The following is a 20,279-nucleotide window of genomic DNA, read 5'->3' as shown; positions in this document are numbered from 1 at the left end:
TTAGTAAAGATGTATGACAAGACTACATTTGTTCTTCAGCTTAGAACAGCATTCATCCATCAAAATTTGAAGACCAGAAACTATTATTATATTATATTATATTATATTATATTATATTATATTATATTATATTATATTATATTATATTATATTATATTATATTAATTATATTATATTATATTATATTATATTATATTATATTATATTATATTATATTATATTATATTATATTATATTATATTATATTATATTATATTATATTATATTATATTAGATCCTTTAAGTCCTGTAAACTTTGGGGCCTCCATGGATCGGACTTGTTTGTTCAGCACATCCCACACATGCTCGACTGGATTAAGATCTGGGGAATTTGACATTTGGAGGCCAAGTCAACACCTCAAACACATTGTCGTGCTCCTCAAACCATTCCTGAACCATTTTTGCTTTGTGGCAGGGTGCATTATTCTGCTAAAAGAGGCCACAGCCACCAGGGAATACCATTTCCATGTAATGGTGTACATGGTCTGCAACAATGCTTAGGTAGGTGGTACGTGTCAAAGTAACATCCACACAGATGGCAGGACCAACAATATCATGCTGCCTTCTTTCCATAGTGGTGCCATGTGTTCTCCATGTAAGCTACCACACGCACCCGGCCATCCACGTGATGTAAAAGAAAATGTAAAACATCAGAACAGGCCAACTTCTTCCATTGCTCTGTGGTCCAGTTCTGGGGCTCACATGCCCACTCTTGGCACTTTCCATGGTGGACAGGGGTCAGCATGGGCACCCTGACCGGTCTGTGGCTATGCAGCCCCATACACAACAAACTGTGATGCACTGTGTATTCTGACACTTTTCAATCAGAACCAGCATTAACTTCTTGAGCAATTTGAGCTACAGTTGCTCGTCTGTTAGATCAGCCCACACGGGCCAGCCTTTACTCCCCACTTGCATCAATGAGCCTTGGCCCCTCATGACCCTGTCACCGGTCTACCACTGTTCCTTCTTTGGACCACTTTTGATAGATACTGACCACTGCCGGGAACACCCCACAAGAGCTGCAGTTTTGGAGATCCTCTGACTCAGCCGTCTAGCAATCATAATTTGGCCCTTGTCAATCTCGCTGAAATTCTCATGCTTGCCGATTTTGCCTGCATACTACTGACACATCAACTTTGAGGAAACATTTTTCACTTGATGCCTAATATATCCCACCCACTAACAGGTACTGTGATGAAGAGATAATCAGTGTTATTCACTTCAGGTCATAATCTTATAATAGTGTATACATATTGTGATATCAGTGTGTGATAAATCACTTCTAAACTTCTAAGATGTTCTAATGTCAAGTCACCTGTATTTATATAGCGTTTTAGAAATAGTTTCAAAGCAGCTTTATAGTGATAAACAGGAAAATTCAGTGACGCAAACAGAACTCAATTCTGCTGTTAAGCAGCTCTAAAAAGACAATAGTAAACAGTCAATCAGTCAATCACCTGAAATCAGTTCAGCGTTGATACAATTTGTTCAATAACTAAAGTTCTGTGTAAATTATGGAATGAGTTCAATTCAGCTAAAGCAGCAACAGAGAAAACAGTGATCTGCAAAGTCAATAATATTCAAAAATATTGGCAATATCTAACTATAATAACAACACTATATAATTTATAACTATAAATATATAACTATAATGTTGTGGGTTGCTTGAATTGCATTCAAGTTATTTTTGACCCATTTGACTTTCAATGTGTGGACAAAAACAGCTGAAACATTCTTTAAAAACAAAACAAAAATGGTGTGTTCCACAGAAGAAAGAAAGTCATACAGGTTGAGAATGACATAAACAAGAGATGGAATTTAAATTTTTGAACTTTCTCTTCAATGTCTGGGAGCTTTCCTCAGTCTGGATTCAGTTTTGAACATGATATCGACCTGCAACTTTTCGGAGTGGTGATCTACCAGCAATGAATAGACTGTTCAATGAAAAGCTTGTCAAAGAGTTTAGAAGAACAAAACTTGTAGAAATCATCAGCCTTTCTTCATTGAGGAAAACATCTAACAGCAGAGTGTATACAAACATAAATATACTAATGATAATTTTCTGTTTAATTAAAAAATAACAAATATGACAATTATTAAATTACTTGCATTTGCTTCATTGATTTGTCGAGTGTATTCTTATTTACAATATGCTGTCATACTGTGAACATACATGAAAATGTTTTTACATTATTATTCATTGTAAATGTTATTATCGGAGATATAGGCCAAGTTTATGCTGGGTTCATTAAAAAATGCACAGGCTCACAGATATAGCCTACAATAATTTATTTTATTTTTTTAGCAATAGATGTACATGGCTGGATAACTGCACAGTTCAGTGGTTTATCTCACCTGATTATTTTTGCGTTCCGTCAAAAGTTTTAAAGCATGAACCATAACCCACATTAAATATTTTAAATTGCACAATATCTTTATAGGCCTACAAATAGATAAGTAGGCTAGCTTGAGAGAAGTAATGAGGATTGATAACTTAAATTAAATACCTCAATAAAAACGTATAACAATTATTAAATATTATAGGTTATATATGTTTTTTATTTTTGTCAAAACAAATTACAATTAGCTCATTGGCCATTATGCTACTAGACAGTGGCAGCAACTTGACAACAACTGTCATAATCATTTTTGACCATTACATTTTACGTTTACACAACAACGACACCTTGAGGTCACAACAAAAGCTAGCAAACAGGCTAGATTAGAAAATGAAATTACTGACATTGGGTTCACTATGCATGTGTTAAACTGCGATTTCGGGTTAAGGTTTTACGGTAATATCTAATAAAAGCTGCTCAAAATCACTGCATATTTATTGTGCTCAAAAACAAATGCGGAGCACGCACACATACTTACTACCTGTGGCTATTACATGTAAATTACAAACGCATTCTAGATCATAATAATAGCAAGGCGGTCTGTTGTCGATCCATTATTTTTGCATAAATACATTTGTATTACATCATATGTATGTATTACATTTGGCCCAAATCTCTATGATCTTTGTTTACTGGTTCCCCTACACATGCAGTATAATGCTATTTCAGTTCATTTGTAACTATGCCCAGTCTGTCCTTCAGCACTGACGCATGCGTAGACGCTCAGTTCCCGTGTCGCCATGTCTGCTACGCATGCGCAGTGTGAGGCTCAAGCGGCACTATATATAAGCTCGTGAGCCTATGCCCCATTCCACCTTCAGCCATTTTAACGATGTTGGGAGCTGTGGGACGCTGCTGCACCGGGGCTTTGCAAGCTCTTAAGCCCGGGGTGACCCCCCTGAAGGCTCTAAACGGAGCTCCAGCAGCACTGTTTTCTCGTAAGTAGAACTAACTGTTTTGTAGAATGGTTGATTTTAACACCGCTCTTCTGAAAGCAAACGTCACCGACAGCGCGAGACTGCTAAATGGCAGCATGCGGACAGCAAGTGCAGGCCGCAAAGTTTTAACTGGAAGAGTTTCAATGATTGTTCTCACCTGATGCTCTACAAGTATGTTGATTTGTGGTGGAAAATGCAGCCATATTGGAATACTCCATTTAATGTCAACAACTAATTCTGGTTGATAAGAAACCCGGAATGACCTTTATGTGTCATGGAGAGGAGGCTCGCGCTGCTAATGTTAGCTGTGTTCGCAGCTCGCGAGGTCATGGTAGAGATAAATGTGGAAGATCACGTTTAATGCCGCCTCATTTATGAACCTTTACAAGTTTTAAGTGCAGATTCCGGGCGGGTCCCTATAGATTTGAATGGCTTTATTTTATAACATCGACGTGCTTGGTTTCATTCATTAGCCTGTTTTGACTTCCCATGTCAATAAGCTATCAACTACAGAGACATAACCTTTAGAATAAGAGCTTCCGAGTTCGTAATTTTTGTAATTTGGTTTCAGTTACATTGTATGTCAGTTGAATGTGATCTTCAGCTGTTTCTGTACCTCCCTTTTCAGGCAGGGATTATGCTGCTCCTGCCGCAGCTGCTGCCATCGCCAGCGGGCGTATCGTCGCGGTCATCGGTGCCGTAGTGGACGTCCAGTTTGACGAGGGTCTGCCCCCCATTCTCAATGCCCTGGAAGTTGCTGGCCGTGACAGCAGGCTAGTCCTGGAGGTGGCTCAGCATCTGGGTAACCTGACTAAAGATTTACTGAAACTACAACTTATAATTTAGCACGAAAGAATCCAAAGTCATGATGTTGTACATAATAATTTCTGCTGTTGTTTAGGGGAGAGCACCGTCCGTACCATTGCTATGGATGGTACTGAGGGACTGGTGCGTGGTCAGAAGGTTCTTGACACCGGTGCACCCATCAGAATCCCTGTGGGACCTGAGACGCTTGGCAGGATCATGAATGTCATCGGTGAGCCCATTGATGAAAGAGGACCAATTTCCACAAAACAGTGAGTATTTACAAAGACTTCTGAAGCAACATTGTTTGCAAGCTAATTTTATGGGTGTTCAGCTTGTACATTAGATAATCTTTTTATTGAGCTGCAGATAGATGTGTAGCAATGTCTTTAAGTTGACTATTGTTCTCCAGGACTGCCCCCATCCATGCTGAGGCCCCAGAATTCACAGACATGAGTGTCGAGCAGGAGATTCTGGTCACAGGAATCAAGGTCGTAGACCTGCTGGCCCCCTATGCCAAGGGTGGCAAGATTGGTATGTATATAGACCTTACTGTAAAAGTTTGGGGTCAGTATGATGATGTCTTTTTGGATCAAGGTAGTAGTCTTAAGAGATTCTTAACTGTACAAAATAATTATCACCATTATCACAAGTATTAAAGGGTTAATTCACCCAAAAATGAAAATTCTGTCAATAATTACTTACCCTAATGTCGTTCAACACTGTTCATCGATATTTTATATTTAGTCCAAGAGCATATACTGTCTGTCCATGTCCAGAAAGGTAATTAAAAACATCAAAGTAGTCCAAATGTGACATCAGTTGGTTATTTAGAATCTCTTGAAGCATCGACTAGGTTTTGGTCTAAAAATAACAAACTACAACTTCTGTGTTCGTTTTCAATCCACAAACAAAGATTCGAACGGTTATAAATCAGCGTATCTGTTCAGAATTCGGATTGCCGATGTCACATGACTTCAGCAGTTTGACACTCGATCCGAATCATGAATCAATATTCTTATTCATAACAGTTCAAATCTTTGTTTATGGATTGAAAACAATTATGGAAAAGACAATTCTCAGGGTGTCCGCGGGGTTTTAAAAAGTATTAAAAAGTGATAAATCAAAATTGTCAAATTTAAGGCCATTAAAAGTGTTAAATGTGGACTCATAGGTATTATTTTTTTCCAAATTAGGTATTATTTTTTCAGACTATCAGGTGTCTTAGTCTGATTGCAATTCTATCTGCGTTTGCGTTAGTTCGTTTAAATATGGGCTTTAGCATATCTGGGCACATAATCAAAGATCTTTCGTCTCCGTCTCAACGTATGTTTGATTCTGACGTCATATTCATCCGTCGTTCGGCATCATCTCAGAACACTGCCCGCTCAACAGAAGTGGCTGGCTTACGTTTTATTTTAGACTTGTTTCAAGGCATATCTTCAACGACTATCTTCATAAGAGCAATCTTAAATGATTTATATAAAGTCTAAAATGAACAAAAAGAGTTGTGAGAGAATGAAGCGCGATCCATAGACGGTAAGATCCGCGTGTCTGTCTGCTCTTAAAGGGACAGCAGCCAATAAAGCTTCCTGTCAGTAAAGTTAAAGAACAAAGGGAACAGAGAAAATGACTCGCTGCTCTGGACTAAATAACTTTTGTAGCTTTAATAAGGATTAACTATTTAATTTATAGTTTATGCAGTGCAGACCGCATATAACTTTGCTAACTTGATTACATTTCTGTATATTTCCTAACTGTTAAGACAGGAAGGGCAGGAGTAAACATGACATTTATTATAGGTTTATGTTAGCATTGTTTTAATTTTACTTAAATTAAAAACTGTTATATTTTTGAAGCCTAATAATAAATGTAAAAAAAAAATCAGTTGCTGTATTAATATCAGTAATACTGGCCTTCATTCATAAAAAGATGCCATTTAAACAAGTATTTAAAATATACTGTCTTGATGTTGTTTCTACATTAATTTGATTAACTGTGAAATTATTATATTAAAAAATATAATAATGTACAAAAACATTTCTTTTTTTATTGCGATTAATCACAGAAAAAATGTGTGATTAATCTAGTTAAAGTTTTGAATCGATTGACAGCACTATTTTTTAGTATTTTGTTAAATTCAACAACTTATCACAGTTATAGAAATGTAATATTTGGCTCAGGTTTTGTTGTTGGAAAAAAACCACTAAATAATTTAATTGCGGAATTACCAATTATTAATGTAAATCAAATGTGTATGCAGTAATGCTTTCTCCTGAACCAACCTTTGTGAATGTTGAGATGTATTTTACTGTGTCTGAATGATAACTTATAACAGATTTCCTCCTGGTATCGATACTAAATCTATTCTTTTTTGTATGTTATATATGTCAAAATCTGTGTAAATAATAGAAAGGTCGCTGATTAACACTTGCAATTCAGTGTCGTGATGGTTTTAAAAAATATTCTGAAGGTAGTAAAAAAGGTATTAAAAAGTAGTAAATTTAACTTAAGGATTGCTGTATATACCCTGATTCTGAATAGTCGTAGTTTTTGTTATTTTTGGACAAAAATGTATTTTCGACGCTTCAAGAGATTCTAACTCAACAACTGATGTCACATATGGACTACTTAGATGTGTTTGTTACCTGTCTGGACATGGACACTATAGTGTGCCTAGACTTGCATACGCTCTCGGACTAAATAAAATATCTTAAACTCTTACGTTTGTGTCTAATGACTTTAGGGTAAGTAATTATTGACAGAATTTATTTTTTTGGGGAACTAACCCTTTAAGCAGCACAGCTGTTTTCAACATCAAGGAGCATTTCTGGAGTTAATCAGCATATTGGAATCACTGCTAAATTCTGAAAATGCAGCCTTATCACAGTAGTAAATAAGACCTAAACTAGCATTCTATTGTTATTTTTTCTCCCCAAAATACATTTAAGGTCTTACTAACCCCAAACTTATTATTTTTAATTTATTTATTTGAGTCTTATGCTTTTGAACCCTCCTATACTTTATAATACTAAAGGCACCTTCTCATTTCAGGTCTCTTTGGTGGTGCTGGTGTGGGAAAGACTGTATTGATTATGGAGCTGATCAACAATGTGGCCAAAGCTCATGGTGGTTACTCTGTGTTTGCTGGCGTGGGAGAGAGAACCCGTGAAGGAAACGATCTCTACCATGAGATGATTGAGTCTGGTGTCATCAACCTGAAGGACACCACCTCAAAGGTAACTTGTAGATCTCTATAGTTGTTAAATTTGATCTCTTACCTGTGTAATCTTGAATTGTGGTAAGTAATGAGATCCCCTTGCTTCCCGTCAGGTGGCGCTAGTGTACGGACAGATGAACGAGCCCCCAGGTGCCCGTGCCCGTGTGGCTTTGACTGGACTTACGGTTGCTGAGTATTTCCGTGACCAGGAGGGGCAGGATGTGCTGCTCTTCATTGACAACATTTTCCGCTTTACCCAGGCTGGATCAGAGGTCAGTGTTTGGATTGTTTGGAAGTCTAAACCAGGTTGTTTCTTAGTCTGAAACAAGCGTTTTATTGAATGGGTTTTATTTTTGTTCGTAGGTATCTGCCCTGCTGGGACGTATCCCCTCTGCTGTGGGTTATCAGCCAACTCTGGCCACTGACATGGGTACCATGCAGGAAAGAATCACCACAACCAAGAAGGGTTCAATCACATCTGTGCAGGTATGCCTCTTTTTGTTTGCTTGGCACATGTACTCGTTTCCTGGATCTCTTCATGTTTAATGTCTTTCTCTCGTAGGCCATCTATGTGCCTGCTGATGACTTGACTGATCCTGCCCCTGCCACCACTTTCGCTCACTTGGACGCCACCACTGTGTTGTCCCGTGCCATTGCTGAGCTGGGCATCTACCCCGCCGTGGACCCACTGGACTCCACCTCCCGTATCATGGACCCCAACATTGTGGGATCTGAGCATTATGATGTAGCCCGTGGTGTCCAGAAGATCCTCCAGGTGAGCGCACATTCATCGGAGTGGTTTGCTTCACTTTTGAATTCCAATCCATGACCTTATTCATGCTCTTCTCTGTGTAGGACTACAAGTCCCTGCAGGATATCATTGCTATTCTGGGTATGGATGAGTTGTCTGAGGAGGATAAACTCACAGTTGCCCGTGCACGTAAGATCCAGAGGTTCCTATCCCAGCCCTTCCAAGTCGCTGAGGTCTTCACTGGACACATGGGCAAGCTGGTGCCCCTGAAAGACACCATCAAGGGCTTCAAGGCTATTCTGGGTGGTAAGTCAAGTTGTTCTGTTTGTCTTGGTGGTTTCTATCATACTCCCTTTTGTGAAATATAATAGTTTTTATTCAGTGTTGCTCATAGTATTTCTGTTTTCCTAGGCGAGTATGATGCTTTGCCTGAGCAGGCCTTCTACATGGTGGGCCCCATCGAGGAGGTTGTCCTGAAGGCAGAGAAACTGGCTGAGGAGCATTCGTAAATGAGTCTGTTTAAATGTGTCAGGGTGGGTTGAAAGAAAGGGAGGAGCACTTGGTTTGTAGTCACATTCAAAAAACAAATTGTATCTTTATCGCTGGTCATTCTGAAGTTCTATTTAATGGTTCCAAATGATGGAAAATAAAACCGTCTTACCGTGAACTGTTTCTTTTGTCTGTCTTAAATTAAGTTTGCTGCTGTCCTATAAAGCCTACTGTATCATATGATGCATGACTTTCTAAGGACTCTAAGTGATCAACTTTGCTAAAACTGTCACACGCAATCTAAACTTCTGCCGTCTAATATAGTTTTTTACAAGTGTAAAATTCAAATATTTTGTTCATCTCACTCATGAATTACACCTGGATCCTAAAACTAAGCATTTAAATATCTTCCTAAGACATTGGGAGACAGAATGACATCTGTTATATGCTTTATGTAAATGGTCTGTTAAGCTTGAGTTGGTGTTCATTTTACTCTGGCAATCTAAATGATGACATCTGCTCTAAATTCCATACGGTTACAAAATGGTAACCATGAAAGAATGCTTTGCATGTCAAAGATTAAAACACTGGACAAATCTATGTATAACGGTATATGTTGGTGTTTGACATCCTTGATAAACTATCAATGCTGCCTTTGGGTTCATATCGGTTCATAATAACAAATCTCACACTTAAAATATCTGTTCAAATGACGTTTGAAAAACCTACTGCCACCATTTCGTCAAGCATGCAGATTGAGCAACCTCTTTATGTATATTAAGTATCAAGGCCTTAAAGTTGCCTACAAATTGTAAGTTAAAGCCTTACTGTTTGCAAAAGTTTTTGTGCTAGTGTAAATTTGGATTTGCCGTGTCCTAGCAGAGCGGTGGAAAAACTAAGTGTCACTAACTGGCCACATGGTGGAGCCATTGCACAACAAGCGGGAATGTGGCTGTAAACTGCTGTCCCATGTTAATCCATATGAGTGACCTACTCCCATCAGAAGGTAAAAAAATTAATGTTACTAAAACATATACCAACTGAAATATGTTCTTCAGCGCCTGGCATGATCTTTAGTTTTTGAAATTATTGGTTATAATCTGGAAAACCAAGTGTGTGTCGTCGTCGTCGTCCCCCCCCCCCCCCCCCCCCCCAATACTTACTCAATTCTTAATTACAACAGCGCATTTTAGCAGTAAATCTGGGATGCAGGTGGGGATAAGACTGCGAAAGGAATTGTGCATCTCCTGGGGAGTAACAGGTACGAGCTGCACAGCTGAGCCGTCATGTTCATTTCACATCGCAGTTCACCAGCTGGCATCTTCGAGAAATTCTTTCATAACCTTTCCAGTGAAATGCATTTAATGATGTTCGCAATACGTACAACACAAGGACAATGCACAAATATGAAATGTGCTTCATATGTGGAATAAATAAATGGTGTGTAAAATAATACTAGGCCTATACGCCCATGAAGTAAAATACATAGTCATTAAATCATCATTGAAAGCTTAAAATTAAGCTTTGTGCAGATCACATTCGATTTGTTTGATCTATTACTCGTCACAACAGGGTTGCCAACTCATGCATTTGGCGTGAGACACGCTTTGCTTTCAGGCTCTGTCACGCTCTCACTTCTCAATCTCACGCCAAATTGCCAAACCTGCTTTTAATATTAATCAAAGATAAGCTTTTGATTTTTTACGTTGTTTTAATGTGAAATTCAAACAATAAATAGCGTTTTGGCGTAATGTAAAAGCTAGAGACATAGAAAAGCGGATTTGCGGCATGCTCTCGTCTCCCGGGCCGGCGGCGCGCACAGTCACGTGGCTCATGAGCGCTCAATACTAAGTTCTAGCGCTGTGTAAATGCATTTGAATGGCTTAAGCAGATGCACAACAGTTTCACTTTACAGATGTTTGCAGCTAGCTTTGGTAAACAGTATAATGTTAGTGTGCATTGATTATTAAGTCAGCCATATTTACAGGATCGTTTTATTATGGAGAGTAATAGAGATGCAACATTGTTAACATTAATTTTTATTCTTGTATTTAGCCCTGAGGTATTCCTGAAAGGTAGGGGTAAGAAGGATTTAAAACACTTTTGTCCAAATTTGTTTAAATATTTTTCATATGGCAATACATAATTAAAATGTAAGTACTCTGAGTGACTTTAGACTTTTTAATCTGCAATAAACACCGCTCATTATGTTCTTTCGGGGGACGAAACAAGTGATTGGCTTAGGCGACTCTCTCTCGCTACCATGGCTACCACCCCTTTCGCTACAGGATCTGCCCACATGAGCGAGCAAAATTCACAGTGCCGGGTTTTGCAGCCAACAATGCAAAAAAGGAAGACAGTACAAGAAAAGGCAATGGACAAAAAGTCTTTGGATAAACAAAAAAATCAAACGCAAGTAAACATCGGTGTGGCTTTCCAACGATGGCGAAAACTGAGGGACCTCAAGGGGCTGAAAAATGACTCCTTGCTGGCTGTATTTCTAACTTTATACTTAGCATAAAGTTAAAATGTTGTTATACACTTAGCGAGCCATTAGTAGAGATGATAAATACTCAATAGCTTAGATCGCTGTCGTACTGAATTTCACAAAATTTAACTTTAGAAAAAAATGATTGTGTAAAAGCTAGTACACCGCATCCAGGAACTTTTTAAGACTATAAGTTACCTTTAGCTAGCCTGACAAGCCAGACCCACATCAAGATGTTTGGTCTGGAAACTCACCATAGACAGGGCTCAATCCGAGGGGCGGGATAAACGGTTGTCTCAAACTCCCTCTGCACGCGATAGGATAGCGCTACAACCAACCAGAGCAACGAAGGTGAAGCAGAGCTTGTTGATAGATTAAACATTCGCTGTATCCGGTCGGCAAAACTCCAAACACATCTTCCCTTTTTAACCCTCTACGGACCTTAGGCACAAAACTGTCCAAAAGCATTTTTTAATTTATATTTAAAAATACTTCCCTTAATCTGAGTGGTACAAGACTTGGCTACTTTTTCTAAGTGTGTCACCTGAACATATAAAAAAAATACATTGACTTGATTTTACAATGTTAAGTGATTGAAAAAAACAAAACTCCTTAATTGGGCCTTCGTGGACAAAAATGTCCACCCATAGGAATCAATGGGAATTTAATAGATTTCAGAGCTTTTTCATTTTTATTTGTCCAAAAAAAAAAAAAAATCCAACACAATGATGAGCATACATACATAGAAATGAAGGTGTGAGTCTGTACAACATTCTGAATGTGGCAAACACTATCTCACACACACACACACACACACACACACACACACACACACACACACACACACACACACACACACACACACACACACACACACACACACACACACACACACACACACACACACACAAACAAACAAAGCATTTAATGAGCCTATAACAAAGCGTTTTTTTTTTTAATTCACTGTCACTGACATACAAAAACAAAGAATTGAATGAGCCAACAGACACACAGTAACCTGCTGCCACAAGCAACCTAAATTTGTTCAACCGTTCTGCTAACCTGTTTACACTAAGCAGAAAGTTAACACTTTTTGTTGTTGTTGTTGTTGTTGTTGTTGCTATTGTTAGGTTCATTGTTATTCTTACCTGTTTGTTCCATTAACCTTTTTGAGTTATACCCCTTAAGTGTCACCCCCCTTTTTCAAAATATACATGAAAATTCACTATCCAAACTTAAATGGTTGCAATTCAAGAATGCTTTGGAATATAGACATACGTTTGGTTTCATTTTAAAGAAGACAGTCAGCAGAGTATTGCTCAAGTGAAATCACTTCAAAAAATTTAAGTTTAAAAAAGTTATGGAAGTTTAAATGTACTGTAAATCAAATATACTGTACTAGATATTTAATATTTAATATAAAATATATATTTTACAAAATAATGTGGACTCTAAAATTACTATCAAATCAAAGCCATATGTCTAATCAATTTGTGTTCCAAATTTGAAGTTGATATCACAAAAGTTGAAGTTCCCATGAGATTTTGTTTAGGCGTTGTACCACAAATAGCCACCGGGTGTCATTGAAATTCCATTGATTTTTTTTAAATGCAATTTCCTGTGTCAAATGTATATATTTTTGTGTAAATATCACAAAACAGTTTGCAGAAATAGAACCGTGAGACTAAGACCTTTCCGACGATATGCGTTTTGTCAAGATTAGAAAAGGTTTTTATTATAAATTAAATAAATATGTTAAATAAATATGAAACATGACAACGCCACTTGGGGAGGAGCCCGCTAGAATAATTTAGAGCACCGTTTCCATGGTAACGCAAGGTCCGATTTCAAATCGGTTTGCACAGGATGAATCTTGAGTTCGTAAGCTTTCGATTGATATATAGTTTGTCAATATTAGATAAGGATAAATATAGGATATATTGTTTTAAACATGCAGTGGCAAATGGGCCCACCGGTGGGCCAGTGACACTTAAGGGGTTAAATTTAATGATTTTGTTAAAAAAAAAAAATGGTACATGATCTCCTACTTTGTCATTTTCTTATTGCATGGTTAGATTTTTCTAAGCATGTTTTGGCATATTTTTATAGTCTAGAACAACAACAAAAAATTTTTTTTTTAATTTACAATTTTAACTTGTGATAAAATGTAAAATTTAAGAGGTTAAATTCGTTACAACATTGGTTTATAGAGTTCAGCCTTCATGCAGCTATGCTCTTATTGCAGCCATTGGGTACTATTATTGCCATCTAGTGGCTACTGAAAATTATAAATTTTATACCAACATAGGTCACCAGATGTCACCAAAGTCATCACATTTTTAGGGTTTGGCTCTCTGAACATACTGGAATTGTTTGTTTCACTAAAATTAAGTTACTAATAAATATATAAAAATAAATATATAAAATAGATATGTTTTACATAAAAATATGGTACTTTTAGTGGTAAATAAATTCAAAAATTCAAAAAAAAAAAAAACTGCATCAATGGATAGTTTTTATATTATTGAAGATATTGATATAACATTTATTTAAAAACATTTTTTGAGGTCACACCTCAGACCCCCGTGGACAAAAGTGTCCACTAAGGACCAATTAAGGGCAGTTAAGTGAAGGTCTTTAAGAATGACTTCAGTGCCGTTCTTTGTTCTTTTCTCAGAGAAAAGCTTAATTCCAAGTCTTCCAGAATCGCAGTCAAAGCTGATTCGAAAGACTGCCACCGTTTGCCAGTTTCTGTGTTCACTAGAAGCATGCAAACGCAACTCGGCCGTCGTCATTATGGCCCCGCCCGCCGACTCTATACACGACGTGATTGGCCCGTCCAGAGTGAGAGGAATACAGCTCAGAATGGTATTGAGAGTTCCTAGACGACACTTGCGGGCAGATTAAATTTGCTGCCGTCTAGATTTCTAGGCTAACCTTTAGCTACTACTAATCAACAATGCTTTCATCATGGAAACTCTTACATGCATCCCATTTTACCAAGTGACGAGAATAGTTTTTGTGTGCAAAAAAAAATCTAAATAATGACTTTATCCGCCAAGTTATTGTCTTCCTTGTAGGTCTCTAGTAAATAGAATTTATAGAGTTCACGTCAATAACATGGTGGATAAAGTCGTTATTTTGATTATTATTATTTTTAAATTATATTTCATTGTAAAATGATTGTACAGCCACTGAAGTGAGATGGACTTTGTAATGACGTCTTTAGTGCCTTTTATGGGTCTTGTGAGTGGGTCAGTGGAAATATACTGAATGCCAATGGAGGCCTATCTGAAGCCTTTCTCAGCCATCAGCTTTCAACAAAAATATCTTCATTTGTGTTCCGAAGATGGACGGAGGTGTTACGAGAGTAATTCATGAAATAATTTTCTTTTTTGGGTGAACTAACCCTTTAAAACAGTTGTGAGAGGTCTACAGACACTCAATTTTTATACTTTCTTTTTCAGAATACTTACATTTTAATTATGTATTGATATATAAAGAAAGTTTAAACAAATTTGGAAAAAAAGTTTTTTAACCAATTCCTACCCACCCTACCATTAATAATTGGTCACACTCCTACTCATTGATGGTCAAATGTGACCATACACCATAACTATTTTTCAATTAAATAAATGTTCTATATAAATGTTCTATATTGTTCTATAATATAATTATTGTCTGTAAAATAAACACTCAAAATATTTTTCTTCTAATATTTTTATTATTTATATTACAATTAGTATAGTAATTAAGGTTAAAATAGAGAATTCCAATTCAAAGAGGCAAATTAGAGTCATTTTGTGGCTAAAAAATAATAATGTTTATTTGTAATGCCATTAACTAGTAGTTGCCTTATGGCTCTTTAATAAATATACATGTATCTAATCTAGTTTCTCAAAAAAAGTATTGCAGTCTTTGCATTCTAATAAATATTTAGATATGATCAAAAACTAGATTTCTTTAAATGTGAAATTTTAAAATGTTAATAACTTGCATCCTAATATTTTTAATGAATAATGATACCCATATAAGCAAACACAAGTGAATATTAATGAATAGCACATAATTTGACCCAAGAAACGTTTAAAATAGTGCTATGACAAACACATTTTTCCTTATTATGTACAGTAGCATATACTACATATAAATTGATACTAAATCAAGATCGAAAGCATCACGCAATATGATTTCTGAAGGATCAGACACTGAAGACTGGAGTAATGATGTTGAAAATTAATTAAAATATGAATCGTTATTTTGAACGGTAATACAATTTCAACTGTTTTAACTGATCATATTATAATCATAATTTTGATCATATAAATGCATCTTTGTTGAGCATGAGATGAGACTGCTTTCAAAACATTTACATAATGAACGGTAGTGTAATTTCTTGCCTTTCTTACCAGGTTCTTAAACAAGTTCATGCTTTATCAATACTCAAACACTTCATGTTATCCAGATGGATTGTGGAGACTCTGGATGAACATGATTTCTCAGCTCCTCCTCTCACGCATGCTGCCTCAGCACAGGCTTCGCTCATGTCCAGATGGCTTGCAAGGAGCGCTTTGACGCCAGTCACAGCCTGTGATGAAAACATACTTCTTGCCATGGACTCAAACTTTCTGAAGCTCCTGGTACATTCTAAACCATGTAAAAACAGGACAGAAAGGGAGAGCACATGGACAGGAATCCATAAATAAATAAAAACATCTATGAGAATGCAGTTCTGACATTTTACTTTTAAAATGTTTTCAAAAACGTTATTTAAAAAAAAAAAATACTGTTCACAGTACTTGATTTAACATAAAACAGGTACACTGTAAAAAAATAAAAACAATTATGCCAGTGAAAAAATACAGAAAAATATTTACAGAACAACCAATGAATCTCAATGTTGCTGGTGGTAAAGAGATAAACCACATGATGAATCAAAGTTTATCTCAAGTAGCTTTTCCATAGGCCGAGGGAAATACTAATATATAGAAGGTGCACACAGTATCACGCTCACAAATACAAAATACACTTTACATTAAAATAATGTAGGCCTAATAAACATTAATTTCACAACATAAAGTGTAAGATACAAACTAAAATTATAAACTGTCAAATGTGAAGTGTAGCACTGAAACAGTAATGTTCAGTTAGTTTCAGTTTCATGGACTTTTATTTTGTTTTCTTCAGTTACTTGTGTCCTGTGGTTCCTTTCTTCTCAACGGAGATTAATGATAGATTACACAAAGGCACTGTTCCAGGTGGCTCACTTCATGTGCACTTTCGGTCTTGTGGATTTACAATGGCCGCTTGGTGAGCTGTCCGTTAAGTCCGCGAGACCGCTGGGTGTCCCATTTGCCATTTTAGGTCTTAGAAGGGTGCCCGCAAGCACCCCCTTTGAGGTCGATATGCACCCTCAATGCACACTTCTGCTTGGCCCGCACAGGTGCGGCTTACGCAGCGGACTTCTTCCCGGCAATCAAAGCGACATTACTTTGTGAAAGTGCCATTTGGGACATGCCCTATATTGCCAAAAGTATTGGGACACCCCTCCAAATCACAGAATTCAGGTGTTCCATTTATTTCCATGCCTACATGTGTATAAAATCAAGGACCTAGGCATGCAGACTGCTTCTACAGACAAGTAAAAATGAGCTCAGTGAATTCAAGTGTGGTGCCGTGATAGGCTGCCACCTGTGCAATAAGTCCAGTCGTGAAATTTCTTCACTACTAAATATTCCACGGTCAACTGCAATCCAGCCATGAAGTTGTAAGCCACGTAAAATCACAGAGTGGGGTCAGCACATGCTGAGGCGCACAGTGCAAAAGTCATCGACTTTCTGCAGCATCAGTTGCTACAGACCTCCAAACTTTGTGTTTCCCCTGCTCACATAATAAATAAACCCCAGCTGGTCCAAAACGCAGCAGCTCAAGTTCTTATTAGAATCAGGAAGTATGACCATATTAACCCAGTTCTGTCAACATTGCACTGGCTACCTATTCAACATAGCATACATAAAATCTTGCTTATTATTTACAAAGCACTAATCAGTTTAGCTCTCCAGCACTTAAGCGAGCTCTTAAAGCATTATACTCCATCACGTCTATTGCTGTCACAAAATTCTGGCCAGTTGATAATACCTAGTGATGGCCAAATGAAGCGTTTCAAAGCATTATTGCTTCCTGATACAATAGTGTCGAAAATGGTTCATTACTTGAAGCTTCATTCAGATAGAAATTGCAGCACCATCTCCTGGTGAAGTAAAGGTAAAGCTGACAACCATAAAATGCAAGTAGGCTTATGTTAACGCCCCGTTTGTTACGTGTTTACCGAGGCAATCAAAGCTGAAACAGTGTTAGTGCTGTGAGACTCATTTATGTAGGTGAATTTTACAGATACTGATGAATTTGTTCACCTTGATAATAAAACATTAAGCATGACAATTATTTAGACAAGGACAGAAGATCAGACCAGCTTAAAAAAGTCCATCACAGAAAATCTAATTGTTTTTATTAAAAGGTTTTACCATTTGCTTTTTTACAATTCATTCATTCATTCATTCATTCATTCATTCATTCATTCATTCATTCATTCATTCATTCATTCATTCATTCATTCATTCATTCATTCATTCATTCATTCATTCATTCTTTCTTTCATTTGTTTATTTTTGTGGTGTTTGGGACATTCCATTGGGATGTAATGCTCCTACCGATAGAACGCAACACATCAGTAGAGACCCACAGAGACCACTATAATTCCAGTTACAACCAATAAAATTCCCATGAAAACCATTAAATGCAATAGAATTTCTGTAATGGTTTCTATAGTTTTTTTTTTTTTTTTTAGCATGGCAGTATCATGTGTGAAAGAACCTAAGAAATACAGCCGCCAGGATTGGATTGGGCTGTCAAAGCAGTCAGGTGGTTCACTACAGGAGTAAAGCAGTCAAAACTATTTCAACATTTTAGAATCATACACTATTTGTTTGTCGGCCAGAGGAGAACTGGCCCCACGACTGAGCCTGGTTTCTCCCAAGGTTTTTTTCTCCATTCTGGCCCTAAAGAAGTACTGGTTCCTTGCCACTGTCTTCCTTTGGCTTTTGGCTTCCTCAATTGTGGACACTTATCTGCCTTGACACTTTATGATAATTGAAATTAGCTGGATATAATCACTATTTTCACAAGAACGGCTGTACAGACAAATCTATTTCTGTGAAGCTGCTTCGAAACAACTGGGATTGACTTGACTTCACTGTAGTAAAAGAATGCATATGTGCTTCCATGGAAGACATGGCGCATAGTCTTTCTTTACAAAGTGACATTGCCAACTACTTCTCTGGCATGCATAATACAGCATTACTAGTCGTTTTTCTTCGGGGCTCATTTATATATATGTATATATATATAATATATATATATATATATATATATATATATATATATATGAAAATAATGTTTTCATCTGTACACATCACACCTGTCACGCTGCCAAGCCCAGAGACCAGCCCCATCACAAGTCTGACCAGGTGTGTGAGCCGGCAATGTCCATGTGTACCCTGCAAACTGAAGTAACCCTTTTTTTGCCGCTGGTTTTACCCATCATTATTGTCCTGTATGGACATTATCATCGCTGACTCCTCCCAGCCTCCCTCATCCACTGCAGAATTCAGCCAGCCCTTCAGCCCTGCCTCTCACCCAGGGAGGTGATCCCTCGACTTCGCCTCTGGACACTGATCATGTCATTCCACCTATAGCCTGATGACCTGTCAGCTCCACCTTAGCTCCTCTCTCCCTTGGCTCCCTTATACCCCTTTTCAACCAGAATGAACCAGGTGCTAGTTCAATGCCAATGCTAGTGACAGTTCTAAGTTGGTTCGACTGACGAGCCTTTAAGAATCGGTTTGGTTTTCCACAGGCTAGAGAGCCACTACAGAGCCAGGTCTTACGTCACTGTTTACGTCTCATCTTTCTCAGCAACGTTAGCAAGGTAGCGGGAAACACAAACACACCAGACTTGTTCTAAATGCATCGGCACTGCGCGGAGCGATCCGCGTATGATATCAAAATACCCCGTGAGCGATTCAAAAGCATAAGGAGTCATTTGCTCTCGTTGTAACGTTACTGCGATCGGTCTGCACAGTGTGTGCCGATGCATCTCGAACAAGCCTTCCATCAACAATGGCTCATGGCTTTATGATCCTACATCGGAATCAAAATGCAGCGAATCCAACGCATTCGTGCAGCTCACCATGATTTGTATAGATGGAGATTACAATCGAGCAGCTGGTAGCTGATATTTAAAAAATGGCGGTCACAAGTTTGTGTTTGTCTTGTTGGTCACGGTCAGTCAGGGTAACCCCGCCTCCAGCCGCTGACGCGATCGGTTCTTACTTCTAGCCCAGCAATGTTTTGGTGATACTTAAGAACCACTTTTTCTGGTTTGGAGCTGGTGCTTTTGGGTGTGGAAAGACAAAGAACCGATTTGAAACTAGGCTGGCTCCGAACTAGCACCAGCACTGGCTTTTTGGAAAAGGGGTACAGTCCTTTGGTCTTCCCAACTAACAAAAAGTTGTGAGAACGTTTTCGCTCAAAATTATGAGAACATCATTCAAACACAAATCACATGATACAGACGTCGCAAGAACGTTGTTGTGAGAAATGTTTTTGCTCAACATTATGAGAAAATCAGTAAAGCACAAATAACATGATAAGAACGTTCCAACAATGTTGTTCTAAGAAAGTTTCCTCTCAACATCACGAGAATGTATTTGAACTATGAAAACATTATAAGAATGTTCCTGGAACATTATTTTACGAATGTTTTTTTTCTAACATTTATATAACTTTTACATAAATAACCTTAGTGAAAGTTATGGAAAACGTTCCCTGTTAGCTGGGTTGTGGCTTCAGCAGGCTCCCTCGCCCCTCTGGTTACACCTTGGACAGCTGTCACCCGCTCGCGCCACAGACTTATGAGCCATCCACTGCACTTCATCTCTCGACCCCTTCGGCTCCAGCAGGCTCTGCCTTCCCTCTGGCTCCTCCACAGCCCTCAGGCACTCTTGCTCCACCTTGAACGATCATCGCTGCAGGTAAATTTACTTTAGTTCCCTCACCTTACTTTAGGCTTTTTGGAACTATTCAGTTC

At 37.8% G+C, this 20,279-nt stretch overlaps 1 protein-coding gene across 1 annotated transcript; it reads left to right on the top strand.

Moving 5' to 3' along the window:
* The first annotated feature begins 3,221 nt into the window (after positions 1-3,221).
* On the top strand, positions 3,222-8,821 carry atp5f1b (ATP synthase F1 subunit beta). The gene is made up of 10 exons (XM_067431527.1): positions 3,222-3,379; positions 4,008-4,181; positions 4,281-4,455; positions 4,596-4,717; positions 7,238-7,422; positions 7,517-7,675; positions 7,767-7,889; positions 7,966-8,178; positions 8,259-8,460; positions 8,566-8,821. Exons 1-10 carry the CDS (start codon positions 3,274-3,276, stop codon positions 8,661-8,663), a joined length of 1,557 nt encoding a protein of 518 aa, XP_067287628.1. The 5' UTR covers positions 3,222-3,273; the 3' UTR covers positions 8,664-8,821.
* Positions 8,822-20,279: the final 11,458 nt, after the last annotated feature.

Source organism: Pseudorasbora parva, chromosome 22, assembly GCF_024679245.1.
Source record: "Pseudorasbora parva isolate DD20220531a chromosome 22, ASM2467924v1, whole genome shotgun sequence".
Classification (NCBI taxonomy): Eukaryota; Metazoa; Chordata; class Actinopteri; order Cypriniformes; family Gobionidae; genus Pseudorasbora; species Pseudorasbora parva.
This window is presented reverse-complemented; position numbering and strand designations above follow the sequence as displayed.